This window comes from Chanos chanos, chromosome 3 (genome assembly GCF_902362185.1).
Source record: "Chanos chanos chromosome 3, fChaCha1.1, whole genome shotgun sequence".
Lineage (NCBI taxonomy): Eukaryota > Metazoa > Chordata > Actinopteri > Gonorynchiformes > Chanidae > Chanos > Chanos chanos.
Window position 1 is genome coordinate 28395202 of NC_044497.1, and position 17487 is coordinate 28412688.

Below are 17487 nucleotides of genomic sequence, written 5' to 3' on the forward strand. Positions count from 1 at the left end.
TTAGAGGCATCGGGACTATTTATTGAGAAATGTAGTATTATATCTATAGGTTTTTTTTTTGTTTTTTGTTTTTTTAAAAAAAGCAATCCGGGTAACTTTTTCAGTCTTCCAGAAAAGTTAAATAGCTAAAGTCAAAAACAAAAACAAATCCCAACAACCAAGAATCAATTTAAAAAAAAAAAAAAAGAAAAACAAAAACATGACATGTTACCCTCAAAAGTTACTTAATAATGGTTGATAAATAAATCAACAGACAAGATGCACAATGATTTTTTATCAGAGTTATCCTTGATTGAAGGATATGGAAAAATGAGGGAGAGCATTGGCTCGATCTTTGTGTAAGACATTCATCTTAAGCATCAGCTGTTCCTCCCATTTGGAGCGGAGGGGAATGTTAAGTGCAGAGAAATAGAGTTGTGATACCTCTGTGCAATTTTGGCTAAAGTGAAAGACTAGAGCTGTAAGGGAGTAGGGTAACGGCCACCGGCTGGTAAAAGAGGATGAAAATTAGCACAATGAGACCTAATGTTAAAACTGAAACAGAGAGAGAAATGGAGAGAAAGAGAGAGAAACATAATTCATTCACCACTATTGTGTGTTTTGTTCCTGTTCAAAGCATGGAATGAGAGGTGATGTCCATGACAAAGTGGGACTTGACTGTTTATACACGTATATAAAAACAACTCTTCAAAATGGAATTATGGAAAAAGGAGCAGTTCTATGAAATCCTATAGACAGTTGTTTTTTTTTTGTTTTTGTAACAATATATTACAGACTCACCTTCTGACTCTTTCTGGCATTTGTAAACCCTTTATCTGGCATAGACACAAGAGACATCTACTCAAGAGATACTAATAAAAACGAAAGCCATGAAGTCGATAGCTGGTAGCTGATTAACTCTTGATCTCTGCTCTCTATGTGAATGATACAAAAGGCAGCGAAATGCAGAATACTAGAGAAAAGACATTCCACTTTTCAGTAACCTCTAGCATTGAAAGTACTGCCACACTCATACCTTACTGTCAAAAAACAAAAAAAACTATACACACTGCATATCTGTGGCAGTAAAACCCATTTCTGGTTTCTTGTAAGATAAAACATGGGGAAAAAATACAGATGATCAGAGTCAAATCTAACTGTTGTTTGTGAGTAGACATTTTCTGGTCCGTTCTTTGCTCCTTTCTTACTATTTAACAGCTATAAGCGCTATTATCATCTATAACATGGCAGCAGGTTGTACCTTGTACTTCCACTGCTTCAAGTCATCATGTGTTGTCATTTTATTTTCTTCTTAACTTTGACTATGTGCTAGTCCTGCTGTCTCATATTTTTCTTCACAGTTTCTCTCTCTCTGCTCTCTCACTCTCTCTCTCTCTCTTTTCCCTTCATCCTATCCTCTTCTGCCCTTTCCGCTCCTCTCTCAGAGTTTGTGGGGGTTGACCCATTTGTAGGTTCCCTCATAGCGGAAGCCCACCCTCTTCAACAGCTCGTCAGCCTCCGGAGGTCCACGGCTGAGACAACAAAAAAAGAGAGAGAGAGAGAGAGAGAGAGAGAGAGAGAGAGAGAGAGAGAGAGAGCGAGCGAGCGAGCGAAGAAAGAAAGAGATAGAAGGAGGCACAAACACAAATGATCAGAGGGCTGTGAACACATCGTAAATAAACAAGTTTATCAAAGCGTTTATAATGGTTGTACCTTCCATAGGTATAGTTGATGGGAACTGTTTTTTCTTTCTCTATCTGATGAAGGAGAGGAGTAAAGATCCTCCAGGCCTCTCTCAGCTCATCACTGAGAAAAAGAATTTTAAAAAAATTACTATCGAATTTATTATTTAGCACCACCTAGTGGGCAATCCACTACATGAAGACTCAGGTTTTTAGTCAAACATGGTGACAGAAACTACATTTAATTTCATATGAGACATTTCAAAGCATCTCACTTTCTAACTAACACTGATGTAACCGTCTTGAAAACCCAATTAAGTTTACAAAAATGTACATTTCTCTTTCTACATTTCTCTCTCTTTTTATAAGAACTAGCGTACTGTCTCAGCCCCACTAAGACGAGACAGTACCACAGAACAAGCAGGTGGACAGGGAGAGAGAGCAAAGCCCACCTGCGCACAAAGTGCATCTGACTTCCACAGAAGACATCCAGAATGAGACGCTCGTAAGCATCGGGCAACTTCACATCCTGAAAGAGACAAGGACCTGTGATGAGGGACTCCCAGAGCTGTAAACCATCTGACATGTACATAAATATATGTCTGTGAAATTAGTGTTCCTCCAGACTTGAGGCTCTATTGATATGTCTTGGAGAAAAGCAATGTTAGGTAAAGTTGAAGAAAGATGTCTCACCTTGTACCTGCTGTGGTACGTTAAGTCCAGCTCGGTCTCCTCTGGGTTGAAGTGCATTCCTGGCTTCTTGCTCATCATCTTGGCGTAAATAGCTTCATTGGGCTGGACCCGTACTACCAGTTCATTCCTCTGACACTGGCCTCCGAAGATATCGCCGGGAACATCTCTGAACTGCAGCCGGACCTCTGCTTTCCTCTCGTTCAGTGCTTTCCCACACCTCAGGATGAAGGGAACACCTGAAAAAGAATCGAGGAGGGAGGGAAAAAAACGGTGAATATCTCAACTCTGGGAGAAGCGACAGGTAGAGAAAATAAAACAGAAAGGGTGCTTACCATCCCACCGTTCATTTTTGACATAGAGAACTACAGTGGCAAAGGTTGCGGTGGTGGAACCTTTTGGGACAGTAGGGTCATCTAAATATCCCAGTTTAGCATCACCCTGTCCTGCTGGATTTCCGACATACTGTCCCAAAACCACATCTGAGAGGCCTGGGGGACTGATGCACTTCAGTACTTTAACCTGCAGGGGGAGACAAAACACACAGTGAGACAGAGACCTGGGGTGATGCAAAACAAACCGAATCCAATTTGCTTGGCGAGCTCGTTACCTTCTCGTCTCGAACATCGTCGGAGCTGGTGGAGGATGGCTTCTCCATGGCAACCAGACAGAGCATCTGGAGCAAATGATTCTGCATGACATCGCTGATCACAAAACAGAGAACATCAGGGGGGAGGGGAAAACATGAGGACGCACAGAATAAGAAGAGACAGAGCAGCTCTGAAACAGCATTCTGAAAACAACAGCAACATTCTAGAAAAAAAAAGTAACATTCCGAAGAACAGATCTAGAAAAAAGATTCTTCTGAAAGGTCTTGCTGACAGATCTAATTCCCATTACACCTATCTGAGGTATGATTTCATAATGCATTTTAAATCTGATATCCAAGTTTTAATGACTATGTCATTTTCTTCCAAATATCTACATGTTTTCTTCATCATTTAAGGATTAGTGAAAACATGCTGCCATCACAGAGACAAATTCCTCTCACCGGATAATTCCAAAGTCATCAAAATATCCGCCCCGGCCCTGTGTGCCAAACGGTTCCTTAAAAGTTAACACCACAGAGGCCACGCTTTCCCGATTCCAAATGGGCCCGAATATCCGATTCCCGAACCTGAGATTGGAAACAAGCATCAGCATACAGCACTACAGCACAGAGTGACCGTAAATTATCACCCAAATTATGCAAAGACAGCAGCTGTGTTCGACAAGCACAGAAAAGCAGGACAGAGAGTGGGGGAAAATAAAATGAAAGACACTGAGTGAAGAGTGAAAAGGGACAGCAGGAGGCTGGGAATGGAACGGATGGCTAATGTTATTAAACAAGCACACGACAGATAGTGACTGACTGACGCACACGCATACACACACAGACACAGACACACCGCAGAGACACACACACACACACACACACACACACACCACAGACACATAGACACCACAGATGGACCCACACACAGACACAGACACAGACACAGAGGAGCTTGTGTGAACTCACCTAAGAACCATAAGGTTCTGAACCATCTCTTTGCCTAAGTAGTGATCGATACGGTAGATCTGATCCTCAGTGAAGAGCGCCGACAGGTGATTGGACAGTTCCTCTGAGCTCTGTAGGTCTCGACCAAACGGCTTCTCCACAATTATCCTATTCCAGCCGCTATTAAAGCACACACAATGGGAAAGAAGCACTGGGTCAGGATTTTCTTTATCAGCCAGAAATCAGCATTATCACGTAGTGGAAGACCATCCAAAAAACCCCTCTGAGAGGTGGTCAGAGGAAATTTAAGTCTTACTGACTTGGCACTCATGCAGTGGTGTTTGATGTTCTGGGTGACGTCATGGTAGACGCTGGGGGGCAGGGCCAGGTAGAAGAGCCGGTTGGCTTGCGCCCCGCCGGGCAGAGTCGACAGGTGGCTATTGAGTTTGGAGAAAGAGCTCTCCTCTCCATACTTCCCACTGACATAAGAGTTTCTGCTGAAGAACACAGAGAGTCTCTCCACCTCGGAGTCAGACACCTGGAGAAAGAAAAAGAGTTCCATGAACTTAGGAGCATTATCAAATTTCATATCAAATCACAAGCCAGAAGCCTGGCTTTATAACCTAGATTCAGGCTCTAACATTTTTCCTCACATTAAGAACGCAGCTAACACTGTTTCTTCATCATCTTCAAAATCTTTCTGATGCTCATCTGCTTCTTCCACAGGCAGATGTAGGAAGACTGATGTGTGAATTGTATCACTAGTAAAGCTATTCTCACTTGCTGACAGCAAAAACTTTGTCATTTAAATGCAGTTGATTCAGAATGCTGCGACCAAGGCCAGAAGCAAACACTGTTACTGGAGTGAAGTCACTGCACTGGCTCCCTGTCTAGATTAGGCTCTGGCGTTTTTAAAATTTCACACGACTTAACATCCTCTTAACATCTGTCCTTTAAAATCAATGCATCCTTGCCTTCTTAAAAAACCAAGGGTGCATCAAATAAATGTGTGAAGGCTTTATTCTGTCTTTGTTCACTTAAGTGTTAGAACTTATTATTACTATTATTATTATTATTATTAATAATAACAATAATCATAGTAAAAGTTTATTTAGAGCCCAGTATAACTATTTATAGTCTCAAAGGGCTTTACATGACAAGAACAAAGTTAAATCAGAATTATATTATCCATAACTTATTTTCTCTAAGTCTTTAGTTTAGTTTTAAAGGTATGAAGTCCCTAATTTCTGTGGGAAGATCATTCCAGAGGAACAGAGAGCGGTAGGAAAAGGCTTGATAGCCAGCGGACTTCTTTTTAACTCTTGGAACGACTAATAGTCCAGAATCTTGAGAGTGCAAGGGGCGAGGGAGGCTCCAGGATGTAATGGGTTCACACATACATAGACACATACAGCCGTCTTCACAGATTACCTTCAGGTAGGGCATGCAGGCAGTTCGAATGGCATCTACATTCAGGTCAGACCGAGCAAAACCCACAAAGTGAGTCTCCTCAGGGAGCAGACCATCTCTGAATAACCACCTGAGTGAGTGAGAGCAAATATGACTCCATTAAAACAACAGACCGCACAGCCGCAGACAGGGCTGCTCTTTAGTGATGCCATGTTGTTCCACTGTGTTTGTGTCTGCTACAAATGAGACATATAACTCACCATAGTGTTGGGTAGATTTTCTTTTTTGCCAAATCTCCCTGTTGCAAAGGAAACCATTGAAAAATGAATCAATAGATAAACTATGACAAACAACTTGAAATCAGATTATTGATTGTCAAATGAGAATTAAAACTTGACCTTTACTCATGCCAAAAGGACATAGCGCCCCAGAGGTTGTGCAAAGTTTCTGCCACATCCTCATGATATTCTGGCCAAAACTTCCTTGACAACAGTAACCAACAGCCTCAGTGCACAGCCAAACAGCAAAGCTGTGACAACATTCCGATGGCTGTACTACGAAGTGAGGTAGCTGGCTTAGCCAGGTAAGTTCTGGTTAAGTTAACTCAGAGTAAGTAATAAACCTCCTAATAGACAATCCCTGTGGCTTTGTTTTGCTACGAGAATGAAGCCATAGGGATCTTCTATTAGGAGGTTTACTACTTACTCTGAGTGAACTTAACCAGAAGTTACCTTTCCCTTTCTTTTTAGTGCAGGCCCCAGGGTCTAGGAAGCTACTGATACACTGGTATGCAAGATAATTTCCATGGAAATACAATATCAGCAATGTACCAGTAACAAAGGAAAATCTAAAACAGCATTAAAAAACACTAACAAAAAAAAACAAGGACACCTCAGACTTAGAGTTAGTAATAAAAGTTGGGAACCTGGGAAAACCTCATGATAACCAAGAGACCCAGAATGATCACATGAGCATAAAGTGATCATGATGAAGTCATAAGAACGGCTATTGATTCCAGTGTAGTTACTTTATCACACCCCTTCACTGTAAACACCTGAATATTACTCTTGATTAAGGCCACAGTGAGTCAGCAGAGCTATCTTAGATATGTTTATAAACGTACTTAGTAAACCTTGCTGAGTAATACTTGACAAGAATGTCTTAACAGATATTGGTGCTACAACCATAAGACACACCTTCTCTTGGCCAGGAGTGTGTGGGGTGTGGTAATCAGAGCAGTGTGCAGTAAGGATGACTTAACAAATTAAATCTCTTTTGTTTCTGTCCCTAAGATTTTTCGTAATTCTCCTCAAATCATTAAAGAGTGCCTATTAAAGCTGTGTTAAGAAACAAACCCAAATCTCACAATCTTTACTGACGTTTACTGCAGCAATAGTGGCATGCTATTACATGATATTGCTGTAAAAATGAATTTCACTTCTATGCCTCGGTCCTTCCTCATTCTTTAAAATAAGGACTTTCTCCCTCAATTCTTTTCTCAAAAATACTTGAAACAACCAGTGCAAATCGTGTGTTTTTTTAGCAGCATAACTGCCCTCTACATCAGGAAAAGCCAGCTGAAAGTCATTCTTCAGTAATGAGGAAACACTCTTAGAGGAATATGAGGAAACAAAAAAGACAAACACAAAAAGGAAGTGTTTCAACCTCAGGATGGAGACGTAGTGTAACCCTATCTCTGCCATAAACTAGGCCAAGGTTAATGTGCAATAAAAAAAAAAAGAAAAAAAAAAGACAAAAGGTTATGATAATATGCCAGTGTACAGTTTGGCCCAGTGCTTAGCGAGAATTAATAAATTTACAAAACTCATGAGGCCTAAATTGTATAACTGTGTCCTACCCAGTCCTGAAAAAAAACCCCACTATCTTGCACAGCCTAGTTCAGGCCTCTCCTCCCCTGTCCCATACCACGCCTGGCTGAAAGAAAAATGCTGACACGGGGTGATACTGCACAATCCTGCTAATTCACTCCTCTCCCATTTCTAAAAAAAACCAAACACAACTTCACAGGCCACTAGAGGGAGGAGGAATGACAAAAGATAAACCTACTGTGGAATATCAGCTTACCAGGCTACTCTTACAGAAATTAATGATAAAAAAGAAGCAAGCGGTTGGTTCATGTTTCTTGCCCAATAGCATAAAGGCATCTCAAAGTGACCTTTCTGCAGAGTGGTTCAGAGGGGTAAACAACATGAATAAAACTGATTGTGAAGCTAAGATGCTTTGTCATGCTGATCTGTGCATGAACAGCTTGTCTTTCCTTTTGAATCCTTGTGGTGATTCAAAACTGGACTTATTCACAGGCATTAATAGTGGTTACGGCATTTCTCATTTTCTTCTCAAACTTCCCACCCTGTCTGACCGCAGCCTTTTTTACTCTTTCTTCATGATTGGCCAACCAGTGGTGTGTTCTTATAACATCTGACCAACCAACATGCAAGGCCTTGACATGTTCTCAAGCCAGTTTGGGTTGCAGGATTACCTAACTCCTGCCCAGCACTATCAGTTGACACTACATTTCCTCATTCATGTGCAAACTTTCCTCATTATTTTCCTTGATTGCATAACTCCTTCTCAACAATCCAATATGACTGTATCTATTGAAAAAAAAAAGATTTAAGATTTGGTTTCTCATACTAAAAATAGCAAAAATGAACATTTCTACATCATTTTGGCTTTTCAGTTCAATGCATCAAACTGAGGAAAGAAAACCAGAACATAACCATAATAAGGAATTATAGCATTTTTAAAAAGATCTGTCATAAAATACAAAGCACCACTTCTGATCGCACACTTACTGTATAACACATAACATAAAGACATGTGGAATTTCTGTCAACCATGAGAGTAAAGTGACCGTAAACCTCTGCTCTAGCTCCTGCAATGGATAACAAAGATATGCGATCACAAACTCAAAAACTCCCCAAAACCCTGTAGTCCTGCTTACCGATGCACCCATTATGATGAAGATATGGGCATCAGACTGATGGAACTCCTTATCATCATGCAGTTCTTTCCTCAGCTCTCCAAACACCTCCGAACGAGAGAGAGGGAGGGCCGTCATTTTCTCTGGAGGGATAGAGAAAAGGATAGAGAAGCTTAGGGGAGAAAGTTAAACTCCATTAGCTTTTTCAGTCACACAGACAACACAAAATCACTAGGTGAAAAAGGACAAACGCATATGTGCACACATACACAAGCCTAATGCAAAAAAAACAAAAAAACCTAACTTGACAGACAATTCCACAAAGCCACCACACTATGATGCAAGTAATCACAGCACAAGTGTTAGTGCAAAGACACAGCAAAAGATCCACTGGGCAAACAAAGCAGAGACAGGACAACCTAGTCATGACACATTCGAAATGCAAAAGAATAACCAAAGACTGGCAATAGTTACCATATGCCTCAGAAAGAGTGAGAAACTGGTTTTAGCCAATACTGAATACAAGGAAGGAAAACTTTAAAAGTTCAGTATAGGAGGAAGTTGATTTGGCATTTAATGTATTTAGTATTTCCTTACCAAAACTATATTTTTCAGCTCTGTTGTATAAAGTCTGTCAGGATAAAATAAGGTACAGCTGTGGTTGATGTGCCCGCTCATTCAAAGACATACAGAATGCAAGTCATAATTTCCAGACATTTAGACAGACGACCCAGCATGACAATGTAATACGTCAAAAACACTACTTTTTTTCGCCCCTGTGGTCAATAACAACATACCAGGCCGCACGTGAACTACACTGTGTTGTCTCTCTGTAAAGGGGGATAAAAGTGCTTGTAGCAAACATGACCAAAAAAAAAAAAAGAAATACAAATGATCATTTTTATTGATTTTGTATAACATGGAATTAGCACATAATTACATAATAAAACGTGCACGTGCAAGAATGTAAATCAAATATTCTGCCTAAAATAGGCACACACACTCACGGTCCCCTAACTTCCCTTAATGTTATTAGCAAAATCCTTAGCCCAATCCCGTATTTAAAGGGCTCAGCCTGCCTGCGCGGTAACCATTGGAATAACAGCTTGTTAGACACATTCAGACGAGGCTTTTAGCATTGGTTGCTAACCTATTTTCGAGTTGTTGGTTTTGGGTTTTTTTTAACCAAGTTGACAGTCTCTGTCATAGTTGAATGAGTATATTTGCCACTCCGACGTCGACTGTAAAAGCAGCACGATGCTTACCACATTAGTTTCAAAAACCAACGTGCGAATGAATAAGCTGACTCAAAATTTCTTGATTGTCAGCAGACGCATCAACAAACGGTCTGGCTGATTCCGCAATTGCTCTAGCTGTGAATTAGCTCGTGCAGGTTTACTAGCCACAGCCAACAGACTCGCACTAACAGCCTTCACTTTGCGATGTAAGGGAATGAGTTACTAGGATACTTACAGTTACAGTATCCCTGAGCTGGACACACAGAGATAGAACGCGCCAACTGACAATCTAAGCGCAATTTACTGGGAAGCTTCTTCACAGTCCACAACCATCCACCACAACATGCATAGTTCTTTTCAGAGTTCCCTTCTTTCCGTAAAAATGACACGGCAGAATTCTGCGATTTTATTGGTTTAGAGAGAAACTTACCAGCACTGGCTCGACTTCCCATCACTGTTAGTATCACCGACGTCACTTTTACAAGGGCTCTTAAAGAGAAACATACAAGGCGGGGAAATTCAGCAACACGAGTCCAAATACCAATCACACAGCACGAATAGCAATGATTGACAAGTAGTTACAACAATGGTAGACAAGCTGAACATCGGCTGAACCAATTGAAATCAGAAATGTGACGCCCTTCTCTGGAATGGTCCGAGGTCTATTTAAATCGGTCATTCCCAAACTATAACAAAGTGCATGGTTTGTGTCCCGTCATTAATGAATTAGCAAGAAATTTCGCCAACGTGACAGATGCACAAAACACGCTTTCCAATCAAACAATGAGTGTCAGCTCACCTGTAGGTCCATTAGCGCCCTCCTTGGGAAATGTCTAACCATTGCTACTCAGCTCCTGAAATGTATTTCTCATGAAGGTTTCTTTTAGCTGCAATTCACAGTTTACTCTACAGCTGTAATTTGGTTTGAAGAGCTAGTACTTTTTATATATTTGCAGTTGCCTTCTTCAAATAAACCTCTGAACTCTGATCTTACAGCAAACTCAATGCCCCACGTTATGTATGTTTTATTTTTTACATTCAGTCTTTTTAAACCCCCACCAAACATTATCATGTTACTCAAACAAACCTTTCAAGAGAGTGTCAAGTAAGGGGAAAACCTCTCTTTAAAACAAAGCTTAATAACTGTAGTTATGACTGGGACAAGTGAAATGCATTTCAGTAATGAGGAACAGTTTTTCTGGTCTGGGTTCACAATACATTCTCCAGGGGGGTGTTCCAGAAAGCGGGTTTAGTGAAAACTCTGAGTTTGTTAACTCAAAGCAAGTAGTAAACCTCCGAATAGAAGAGCCCTATGGCTTTGTTTTGCTATGAAAATGAAGCCATAGGGCTCTTCTATTAGGAGGTTTACTACTATTAGGAGGTTTACTACTCAGAGTTTTCACTAAACCTTCTTTCTGAAATACCCCCTAGATCATATATTCAGATCCATATGTCCAAGACTATTTGAATCTACACACCCCAATGCCTTGATACTATTATGTAAATTAATTTTTCCATCATACCTGATAACAGGTCCTGGCTTGTGAAACTTTCAGTTCATTTTCTTTATTCTCTCACCAAATAGACATGACAATTAAGAACATATCAGACATTTATGATTCCCAGACAATAATCTTTCCTTTCCCCTCATAAATACAAACATAAAAGGGATAACATACAACCAGTATTTGACAAAAGTGCAGTGCAGTTGCCAGAGTGATCCATGATGAAGTGCAGAGTATTATTTCAGACTCTGTCTTACAACACGACAGTTTTCAGTTCCAGCAAAATTTCTCAAAAAAAAAAAGGTGCACATCTGCAGTTCAGATGAAAGTCCAGTACTGGTATTGATTAGCAGTACTGCAGACTCTCATGATTACTTTACTCCCCTCCACCGTTAGGCACTTGCCAAACACTGTATTGCTCAGCATGTAAATCTGAAAAGGAAATAAAAATACACCAAACCAATCATAAGACAATAAAATAACATCCTTCAGGCTGTCAAACATCTCACCACTTTGAAAATATCAGAAATCATATGCGTACCAGATCAGGAACTACAGATATGGGTTTTTCCTCATAAAATGATTTGACTTAACATACATCCAGATAACCAACTGGCAGCTGATAGCATGGTGACACTGAAGACCATGCGTTGATGGGTGTGAGGAGACTGGCTGTTACGTGCCTGTGGGGATAAAACCATGAAGGTCCACTCCTGTTGAGGGGCAGGGACAGTTTTATGTCCTTTAAAGCTGCACAGCTCCACTCTGACAGGCTCTGGCTCCACAGTTGCATGGAGACATAAGGGCGCCCCAGTGTTGTGTCGTAACTCCTGATGTGATGTATACTCAAAATACTACACCAGTTAACACAACATTTTGATCATCATCATCATCATCATCATCATCATCAACATCATCAGCATCATCGCCTTTGTGGAAATGCAAAAATCCTACATAATCAGCATGTCTATTTAACATATTTAGTAATTATCTTTATGATGAGCAAGAAGTTATACAGTGAGTAACAATGATGAATTAGCTGTACATAGCGCTAAGTGTACAAGTCTGTTTCACATTGAAAATCTAACATGTTAGCTATATATGAAAGGGTCCAAGGAAATGCAGACAGTTTAGACAATAGTTGAAAATAAGAGAATACCTGATTTCCACCCATGTTGTGGCACATGTAAAGTATAACTGCCTTTCCTCCAGGATTCTTATTACCAATGTCAAGGCAATTTTTTGAGCCAAGGTTCTTAAGCTACACACAAGTACAAGGAAGATGCTCAGAATAAGGACATCTGTGTAACTTAGCTAACGTTAGATTAATAAGTGTAATTTGTATGCCTGCTTCACATTCAGATTTAGGAATTTATATTACCGATCCGAACAAGGCAGGTTCCAGATCCGGTACAAATGCTTCTGGATAAACATTTTCCAGGTACCAAGAGAAGTTTTTACAGTTTAGCCTTTCTCTGAGTTTAAGCCGTTCAGTTATGTCCCCATACGATTTCTAAATTACCAAGAGAAGATGAAAATGAAGACAGAGATTAAGGTTTGACTGTAAGCTTTCTAAAACACATGTAGCAGGACACAGAGTGTACATTTTCTCCTCTCCTTTACCTCTTTGGCAATAGCAGCAGCTTTTCTGTTCCTACGGTAGAATATTGTTTTGTACTCATCCATCCAGACTTCGGCCAGACGCACCTGGTTTCGAGCGATCACATCTGTGCCCTTGGGGAAGGAGTGAGGGCTCTTGGAACGGAAGATATGACCAACCACAGAGCAAGGAATTATCTCCAGCTGGCCTCCACAGAGCCACACCTGTGAAGGTAACAAAGATTATGAAATTGTGACAAGCTGCACTGTGCTATAAAAGTAATCTGACTATTCAGGCAAATAAGACCATCTTGGTGTCTCGGTAAACAACCACTGATGTTCAGAAATGTCTGTTTTGAAAAAGAAACAAGCTTAAGGGGTTAATAATTTCTCCAAGAAGTTTTTAAAAAACCTGTTATAAACTGAACTAACCAGCCATAGAAGCATCTTTGCCATTAACCAGGTTGCAAGACTTACCCTGAAGGACATTTCTATGTTCTCTCCTCCCCAAATCTCCATCTGGTCATCATAGGTCCCAATGTGCTCAAAGAAGGCTTTGGAGATGGAGAACAAGCCACCAGCAAAAACTGGAGTTCTGAAACATGAAAATGAACAGATCTACAAGTCAGCACATAAACCTGAAAAGCACTCGCACTTCAATGAACAATATTTTGAAAGAAAATAGCAAATTCAAGTGTGTCTCTTTTTACTGGAGGAATGAAGGGAGAGAGATAGAGACAGAATGAAAAAAATCAGGGAAGGTCTGTATGTGTAATTGGGGGAAAGATTCAAGTGTTGCTATGTACTTACCTCAAAGGGTACGTTTCATCTTTACGCTTCAGCCTCTCTTGTTCAGGTATATTCTCCCATCCAAAGCTCAAGTTCCAGTCAAAGTTGCCACGGCTTCGAGCACTGACAGTAGAAACAGGCTTGTTAAACTTTAGAGTGTTTTGGTCAATGATGGCTAGTTCAGGGCTCACGACCGCATTGGGTTGTTGTACAATCCGTGCAAGGAGAGGTTCCAGCCAGCCATAAAAACATTCACCTGACAGGGAAAAAACACACAAAAATTGCATATATTAATGTGTATGGATGTATGTAAACAAGCAACTACTAACAGTCACAGATATGTGTTTAGGCAGATATAGGGCGGTAAACATTTTACTTTATTGGGGATAAAGTGCCTCAAAGTAGTGTTATCATGCTCACAATGGGAATCCAAGAATGTGAGAATATCCCCCTGAGCTCCCTCGGCCCCCAACAGCCTGGCCGCGACCAACCCTTTCCTCTCATGCTGCCGCATGACGCGCACACGCTCCAGTGACTGAACATACAGGTCCAGGGGCTCCTTCAGGTGATCTAAAGCATGCAATGCAAAAAAGTGCCTAATATTCATTTCTTTAATGAACATGAAGTAACATAACACTTTAGCATATCTAAAGGCATGGACACCTGCGCTGTCTTTCTTCCCCTCATCATCTCACCCTCTTCCTACCCAGTGTACTTGCATCATCCACCAGGATAACCTCTTTCAGCAGGATAGCAGGTGAGGTGTGTAAAACACTGAAGACGGTACGTAGAAGAGTCGACCATGCTTCATTATGGAACACAATTATAACGCTAGTGGTAGGCAAGCCTGGGCATCGACTGAACTTCTGTGTCACACACCTGGCAAAAGATGTTGTCAGTTAATTGCGTATTACCTGGTGACAAACCCTCAGGAAAGACTTTCCCTAAAACTCTGCAATACGAAATGCAAACGCAACAGTATTTCTGTATCAAATGCACAGAAGCGAAGGATAACATAATTCCCGTTCAAAACGCTATTGAACGTACTCACTCAGGCTGACGCGTGTCATTGCCCAAGCTACGATGCAGGGAGATGCGATCACTGGCAAACTGATTAAAGCAGTTCTTGGTCATGCCTTCCTGCATCTCTCTCAGCTCTGCGGGAGTCATCTGGCCTGAAATAAAGGCATCACCATTGGCACCTGGTCCCTGTGGTTCATCGAATGGTCTTTCCAGGTAAGGCCTGAGTTCTACAGTGCTGTAGAACCCAGGGAGGCAGCTAGCATTTGCAGGTGTTGCTGAAAGCCCCGAAGACGGGAATAATGGAGCTGCTATCTGATGTGCCATTTTATTGACTACATCTCTGACCACGCCAAACACCTGTCTGTGTTGGACAGATAACACCTGGACCCATGGTTCGGGGATGGTCAAAGCCTTCACGTTTCTTTGTATCACCAGCAACAGCGTCAACGAAAGAGCTACAACTACTATTGCCAACTTCAGAGGAAGAGCAAATCGACGAGGAAATGAGCGCATCCTACTGAAAACAAAGAAAAAGGTTTCAATGAACTTTATGAAATTATATATATATATATATATATATATATATATATATATATATATATATATATATATACACACCCACACCCACATATATGTAGGCTATATATATATATATATATATATATGTATGTAAATATCACTCACAGAAAACAGCTGAGTAAAGTAAATGACATGCTAGAATTGCATATCGTCATATTAGGAGTTTAATAAAACTTCCATTCATTATAGTAATTATCGACTGTCTTTAAAGCTGTAAGGTTTTAACAGGAGTCAACCCTTTTTGGGATTCCTCTCTCCAGTGATCCCTATATTATCTAAACATTCTGCACATAGTAGCGACCATTTTCATTTCGGTATTGGATATGTTACAAAAAAAAAAAAAAAATCAGTTCAGATAAGTGGTATCCTAAAGTCTTTTCACTCTAAATATGAAGATTTTTTCGATGTTATATTTAATAAAAGAAGCACACAGGTGCAAACAGCAATACCCAGCTTACCTTATCTTTACCTCAGCAAAACCACTCAATTGTTTTTCAGCAACCGTACCACTAAAACCGTTTTCATAGAAAAATGTTCCAAATAGGAAAACCCTGTCCGTAACAGGTGTATTCCATTTGAGTGAATTTCTATTTAAATATATACGTCCTCCTTGGTTCTAGCTCCAAAAGCTCAGCTAACCATATCCAGCAGGTGGAATGGGAGAGAGACTGACAGCAGAGGAGTGACGGATGATTGATAGATTCACAGCTCCTCCTCCCTAGGTCTCCCAACCAAGAGCCAAAGAGACTTTAAGAACTAGATGTGCGAATTGACTTACGTAAGTATATGCATTTTTTTAAAGTTAGTTCACCATTACGCTACCTCGTCCTGGACTTCGTTCGTAGCGTGTGTTTGGCATAAAATGCAAATGACCACATTCCACCAAACAGCATTTGTCGGTTAGCCAAATAACTTGACTCAAAAGTCAAGACTTGTCAGTTGGAACATTCATTAGTGGTTCTCTGTGTTTGGACTTTTGGCTAATTGACAAATGATGCATTGTGTAATTGTATCTGCTAGGACCGACTGGCACACAAAGTCTAACTTTCCATCGCTGGTTTCCCCTACTAGACATTCTTCGTTCAGTATCCTGGAGCGGACGAGTAATGGGCGGCGCTACTCACCATGGTTACTCGTTTGGTTGCGAAAAGAAGCTTTGATTTAGTCTGCTAAAACGGGTAAGAGGAATGTTTCTGACTTTTTAAATTGGACGGCTTAATAATGGCTTTTTTCGGAATAACGAATTACGGCTATCAGAATCCGATTGGGGACATGATGTGTCCCCCTCCGCAGAGAACATCTCATCTGCAGAGTGAGTATTAAATGTTAATCCGTTAAAACGCTTGCTAGCCCTCGCAGTCAACTTTGCCAAGGAGGGTCTTAACTTGCTTCTGCACTTAACTCTGAACTAAACTAGCAAATAAACATAACATTGTCTCGCTCGTCATATGATTATTTACACATTAAGTAGTTCTTTGATAGATATCTCTAGGTGGGACAAACCCCCAGGATTGCCTCCCATTAGTCCGACTACAAGACTGACGTGTACAGACACTTGTAGTGTCTACAATCAGCCACCCCCATATGGTATGGACATACATCATGGCAGTCTGAAGCGTTATAAAGAAATGCTGAATCGTGTCCAGGCACCTAGATGTAAGTTAAAGCACTCCAAGTTATCTGGTCCGAAGCAGCTTTTAAAAAATACAAAAAGAACTTGCACCATAAACTGTGAGTTTGAGCTGTAGCCCCATCCAATGGTTTTGCACTTAACCGTATCTCCTCCAGCCCCCAACGAGCTATATCGTGTCCCTTTAACGGACAATCAGCGGTACGGATGGTGGTGGCTCAGTGGTGCGGCATCCACCGCGGAGCCCTGGACCCATATTCCCCGTTTCCCTCGCAAGAACAGCGAAATGACCAAGTATGAGAAGAGCTATCTATTGTAATAATACTTAATTCTCAAACATTAAGGGTTCTTAAGTTTTTTTTTAACACTAAATTATGTAGTCTTCCTGAACTGTCGTACCCAGGACACCAACTGTTATCATAACATTCTGTTTTTCTTTCAGGTTTGTGAGGGAGATGTCCATGACTAATCGCGAATTCTCCCTCTAAGCGTTATACCGAATCTCAAGGCAACTACACACACGCACACACATTTCTTTAATACAGTTTGTCTTTGTGTGTCCTGAATAAATTGAGGTATTCACAATATATTTCTGTTCACCACCTGTTCAAGTGCATTGCTGTGACTGTTAGTTGAGATTTTCTCTTTGTTTTTAACTGTTTTGCTTTAAATACAGTGTCACTTTTTTGTCTCGAGTCGGTCTGAGGCACAGGGTCATTTTATGGCTGTGTTCAATCTAAACTTGGATGATGGCTTCTGTTGCATTTTAAAACTCTGCGTGATAAAGATCGCGAACCACTTAAATGCCATTGCTGAAGTCACACTGCCAAGCTGTGCAAACACTCCTTTGAGATGTAATAATAATGAACGGACTTGTTT

At 40.7% G+C, this 17487-nt stretch overlaps 3 protein-coding genes across 9 annotated transcripts; 1 reads left to right on the top strand and 2 right to left on the bottom strand.

Annotated features, from left to right (window-relative positions):
* Window positions 1-10502, bottom strand: g6pd (glucose-6-phosphate dehydrogenase). Of its 4 annotated transcripts, XM_030770162.1 has the most exons (15): window positions 10283-10501; window positions 9914-9972; window positions 8843-8876; window positions 8267-8388; window positions 5562-5599; window positions 5323-5431; window positions 4212-4429; window positions 3913-4071; window positions 3403-3528; window positions 2962-3055; window positions 2687-2873; window positions 2355-2590; window positions 2114-2190; window positions 1693-1785; window positions 1-1511 (listed from the first exon to the last, which is right to left on the bottom strand). In XM_030770162.1, the coding sequence occupies exons 4-15, from the start codon at window positions 8381-8383 to the stop codon at window positions 1421-1423; spliced, it is 1545 nt and encodes a 514-aa protein (XP_030626022.1). In that variant the 5' UTR covers window positions 8384-8388; window positions 8843-8876; window positions 9914-9972; window positions 10283-10501; the 3' UTR covers window positions 1-1420. The 4 variants fall into 4 exon arrangements, with proteins under 4 accessions (XP_030626022.1, XP_030626021.1, XP_030626023.1 ...); XM_030770161.1 differs by lacking the exon at window positions 8843-8876 and having other exon boundaries at window positions 10283-10502; XM_030770163.1 differs by lacking the exons at window positions 9914-9972; window positions 10283-10501 and adding an exon at window positions 9719-9821.
* A 411-nt stretch (window positions 10503-10913) lies between these two features.
* Window positions 10914-15636, bottom strand: LOC115808706 (polypeptide N-acetylgalactosaminyltransferase 6). 4 transcript variants are annotated; one of them, XM_030770158.1, is made up of 11 exons: window positions 15437-15636; window positions 14428-14913; window positions 14083-14255; window positions 13797-13946; window positions 13398-13632; window positions 13065-13182; window positions 12612-12812; window positions 12370-12501; window positions 12148-12249; window positions 11672-11842; window positions 10914-11420 (listed from the first exon to the last, which is right to left on the bottom strand). In XM_030770158.1, exons 2-11 carry the CDS (start codon window positions 14910-14912, stop codon window positions 11307-11309), a joined length of 1881 nt encoding a protein of 626 aa, XP_030626018.1. In that variant the 5' UTR covers window position 14913; window positions 15437-15636; the 3' UTR covers window positions 10914-11306. The 4 variants fall into 4 exon arrangements, with proteins under 4 accessions (XP_030626018.1, XP_030626019.1, XP_030626017.1 ...); XM_030770159.1 differs by having other exon boundaries at window positions 11672-11818; window positions 14428-14916; XM_030770157.1 differs by having other exon boundaries at window positions 14428-14916.
* A 563-nt stretch (window positions 15637-16199) lies between these two features.
* spmip11 (sperm microtubule inner protein 11) lies at window positions 16200-17119 on the top strand. Its single transcript, XM_030767712.1, has 4 exons — window positions 16200-16290; window positions 16461-16634; window positions 16767-16902; window positions 17051-17119. The coding sequence occupies exons 1-4, from the start codon at window positions 16200-16202 to the stop codon at window positions 17094-17096; spliced, it is 447 nt and encodes a 148-aa protein (XP_030623572.1). The 3' UTR covers window positions 17097-17119.
* Window positions 17120-17487: the final 368 nt, after the last annotated feature.

Bases quoted from the DNA above. Each gene is read 5' to 3' on its own strand.
- spmip11 (XM_030767712.1), top strand. From the start codon at position 16,200: ATGGCTTTTTTCGGAATAACGAATTACGGCTATCAGAATCCGATTGGG. The intron at 16,635-16,766 runs GTAAGTTAAAGC...TATCTCCTCCAG, and splicing joins TCGTGTCCAGGCACCTAGAT to CCCCCAACGAGCTATATCGT. The intron at 16,903-17,050 runs GTATGAGAAGAG...TTTTTCTTTCAG, and splicing joins AAGAACAGCGAAATGACCAA to GTTTGTGAGGGAGATGTCCA.
- LOC115808706 (XM_030770158.1), bottom strand. From the start codon at position 14,912: ATGCGCTCATTTCCTCGTCGATTTGCTCTTCCTCTGAAGTTGGCAATA. The intron at 14,256-14,427 runs GTGAGTACGTTC...ATCTTTTGCCAG, and splicing joins AATGACACGCGTCAGCCTGA to GTGTGTGACACAGAAGTTCA. The intron at 13,183-13,397 runs GTAAGTACATAG...TTCATGTTTCAG, and splicing joins GATGAAACGTACCCTTTGAG to AACTCCAGTTTTTGCTGGTG.
- g6pd (XM_030770161.1), bottom strand. From the start codon at position 9,935: ATGGGAAGTCGAGCCAGTGCTG. The intron at 2,874-2,961 runs GTAACGAGCTCG...CTCCCCCTGCAG, and splicing joins ACGATGTTCGAGACGAGAAG to GTTAAAGTACTGAAGTGCAT. The intron at 1,512-1,692 runs GTACAACCATTA...TTGTTGTCTCAG, and splicing joins ATCAACTATACCTATGGAAG to CCGTGGACCTCCGGAGGCTG.